We start from the raw sequence: 3,519 nt of genomic DNA, 5'->3' as shown, positions 1-3,519 counted from the left end.
AAAATCTCTAACAGTACTAGAGTATAAAACATGTAGTATGAACATGACCTCTATAAATGTAGTATGAACATGAGCTCTATAAATGTAGTATGAACATGAGCTCTATAAATGTAGTATGAACATGAGCTCTATAGAATAGTATAAAAAGTAAACTACGGTTTAACAGTACCCAACGCTATTACAGTATCATTAGGTATAACAGTATCCTAATGTATAACAGTATCCTAATGTATAACAGAATCCTATAGTATAATAGAACATTGCGCTAGAACTTACAGTTTAATACGGTCAGATACTGACTACTTAACAGCATGCATAACTTGCACAGAGTTTCCACTGATGCCGTCACATTAATTAATGTAATCATATCCTTCGGCGGAGGGTAGCGACGAATAGTCGTTTGAGCTGGTGACACATGCGCACCCCACCACCACTGGAATTGTGGTCTCCCTGAAGATGTGGAAGCCGTCGATACACATGGTGTCCTTCCTGAGAACTCGTATGCACTTCTTCACGGGAACACAGTCGTTGGCGTCGTTTCCCCTCGCGCAACTCCGACAATTACACTTGGCCTGTAGAACGCACCTGGGGTAGAAGTCCGCGGGCAACAGCAACATTTCGTAGGACCAGGGACAAGCCTTTTGGTCGGCGTTCGCAGCCCTGCCGTCCACTGTGTCTCGACACTGGTCAGACGAACTGCCGTTCGTGTTAATGCAGGTGACGTTTGTAACCTCCGTCACGCCGTCCGTAATTCCGTCCACTGTGGTGATCAGGCAGTCGAGATTTGGCGGTGTCTGGCACGTGGATGTTGAACGTGCAGCACGTGCCAGTTTCGGCGATCCGATAGGGATGCCATCTGCCATCTGGTAAACCACAAGGATATACAGAACTTGAAGTTGATTGCAGAATTTCATCTCCTATCAAAATTTACGGTTGTCGGGGTTTTGGATTAACAGCGAGCAAAAGTCGACAATTGTTCTTGAAATGTCGAATGTCTCTAAGCACAAAATTCAGATCAAGAATATAGTTGAAAGAGCAGAGATTTCCACATTCAAGTAATTAAAGTTCCTGTCTCTCACTAATGAAATTGAAAGTTGCTGTGAGATTTAGCAATGCCGTTTGAATATATAGACTAAAACCAGGACGTGTGACGTGAGGAAATCCTCTTGATGATGGGGCAATGGAGGTTCTGTCAGTTACGCGTTTTAAACCCGCCTTTTCATTCCGACACGATTACTGTCATTCACTGTGTTTCCCGGGAAGAAACAAAAGGGGAAATTTGTAACTCTCCCATCACGCTGACACACTGGTATTTCATTCACAAATATATATGCAATCTCCTCCCCCCCCCCCCCCCCCCCACACACAGCTCATCATCATCATCATCATCACCATCATCATCACCACTATCATCACCTTTATTATTTTGCAGGACGATACACGGGGATTCGACGACGCATCACCAAGTTCCTCCCTCCTTGGCGATATTCAGCGCACCTCTGCGCGTGTTGTAACCTCACCGTGGTGCAGGGGTGTAACATTCTCTTTAAGAATGGCCAATACAGCACAAAATTGAAGTTTGGAGTAAAAGTCAGTATCTATCTGTGATATTTGTATTTTTGCACATTTCTGTACACTGTGTTTTTGTTTAAATCTTCAATTTTTATATTGATGTTGATCATCACTTTACTTGTTTACATTTATCATAGTTTGACACTCAAAAGCCGGTGTATTTTTCGTGCTGAGGTGTTGTTAAACATTCATTCATTCATTCATTCATTCATATTCAGCGCAGTGGTCCACTGAAGACCATCAACCTTCATTTTACCGTCAGTCATCATAGATGGTATTTCTGAGCTGCCATCTTGTTATTGCCTGTTTTCAGAACTGGCGTTGCAGTCTAACGACAATCAGTCTTGTAGTAAACTATATTTATTTCCATACGCGTCGAAAGATTATGGCAACTCAGAAGGGGGAGGGGTCCATTATATATTAATTTGATTTCAACTGGGATGATCAAGGCATTATCTTGTGAGTTGGGAATGTCATTGCCAACCCACCCACCCCACCCCGCTTCTAACGTTTATAGCGGAAGGAATATTTCGTATGCATTTTTACCATCGACAGGACATCACATACCATGACCTTTTAATTTTCGGCCGTAGGGCACTGGCTGGGACGGAAAGAAATAATTAGACAATGGCCTCGAACCTACACCACAAGCGAGTGGGCTAGGTCCACACTTGAGTTTCTATAAGTATATGCAACTGAATTGTCATGATGTCTATTAATTCAACACTTCAAATGGTCAAATGATGGAAATATCATTGCACACCTATCCTGCATAATCTCATAAGCCCATTTTTATACATTTGGATTCTGCAGTGTCAGCACGAATTAGTATTTGATTGAGGGACGAGTCGAATGCTTTATTTAACAATCAATTCATTTTAGTTATGTTCGTGTGAAAAGTTAAAGTTTGTTTTATTTACCGACACCACAAGATCACATTGATTTATTAATTATCGGCTACTGGATGTGAAACATTTCGTTATTTGACATATAGTCTTTGGGAGGAAACCCGCTACATGTTTCCATTAGTAGCAAGTGATCTTTTATATGTATTATCCCACAGACAGGATAGCACATACCACGGCCTTTGATATACCAGTCGTGGTGCACTTGCTGAAACGAAGCCCAATGGCCCCACCGACGGGGATCGATCCCAGACCACTGGGCCATGTCCCGCCGCCGGTTTTATGACGTCGGACATGGGGTTAGGTGTTTGTAGTCGAATGAATGAATGAATGAATGAATGAATGAATGAATGAATGAATGACCGACTGACTGACTGACTGACTGACTCAATGACTGACTCAGTGACTGAATGAATGAATGAATGAATGACTGGCTGACTCAATGACTGACTGACTGACTGACTCAATGAATGAATGAGTGAATGAGTGAATGAATAAATGAAAAAATGTATATATAATAATAATAATAATAATAATAATAAAACACCCAGGGTAAACATGTGCGAAAAAGATACTATACAATATAAAATAATATAATTTAAAATAACTGAATGATTCAAATGTGTGGCCGATACAAGCTCGGCACAGAACTGTTTCATATTTCCTGCACCGCCTATAGGAAGAATGCCACTTTCTCAGAACTCGCTTGGTACTGAAGCTTGTTCGCGACTGCACCAATCATCTTGCCAAGTCGAAAATATATATTAGTTAATATGATATTTAAAATCACCGTTGGAGACACCGACACTGGCACGAGGCAAATTCAAAGCAGACTTGGCAGTATACTCTGCCTTTTCAAATACCCGTAATACCAACTTGGCTGGGTACCCAACAAAATATAACATCTTTATTAGCAATTGATAAAAAGACACACTTTTTAATTACCATTCCAACCACGGGAAAACTAGAAAATAAATTCCAAATTTCTAGATATGAACAATTACCGAGTCAAAAAAGAAGCTATGTTTAAAAAAAAATAAAA

At 40.8% G+C, this 3,519-nt stretch overlaps 1 protein-coding gene across 1 annotated transcript; it reads right to left on the bottom strand.

The window, feature by feature from the left end:
* Positions 1-350: 350 nt before the first annotated feature.
* On the bottom strand, positions 351-863 carry LOC121368923 (interleukin 17-like protein). The gene has a single exon (XM_041493683.1). The coding sequence runs from the start codon at positions 861-863 to the stop codon at positions 351-353; it is 513 nt and encodes a 170-aa protein (XP_041349617.1).
* Positions 864-3,519: the final 2,656 nt, after the last annotated feature.

Source organism: Gigantopelta aegis, chromosome 3 (assembly GCF_016097555.1).
Source record: "Gigantopelta aegis isolate Gae_Host chromosome 3, Gae_host_genome, whole genome shotgun sequence".
NCBI lineage: Eukaryota > Metazoa > Mollusca > Gastropoda > Neomphalida > Peltospiridae > Gigantopelta > Gigantopelta aegis.
The sequence above is the reverse complement of the archived record's forward strand: the minus strand, read 5'-3'. Positions and strand labels throughout refer to the sequence as shown.

Bases quoted from the DNA above. Each gene is read 5' to 3' on its own strand.
- LOC121368923 (XM_041493683.1), bottom strand. From the start codon at position 863: ATGGCAGATGGCATCCCTATCGGATCGCCGAAACTGGCACGTGCTGCA.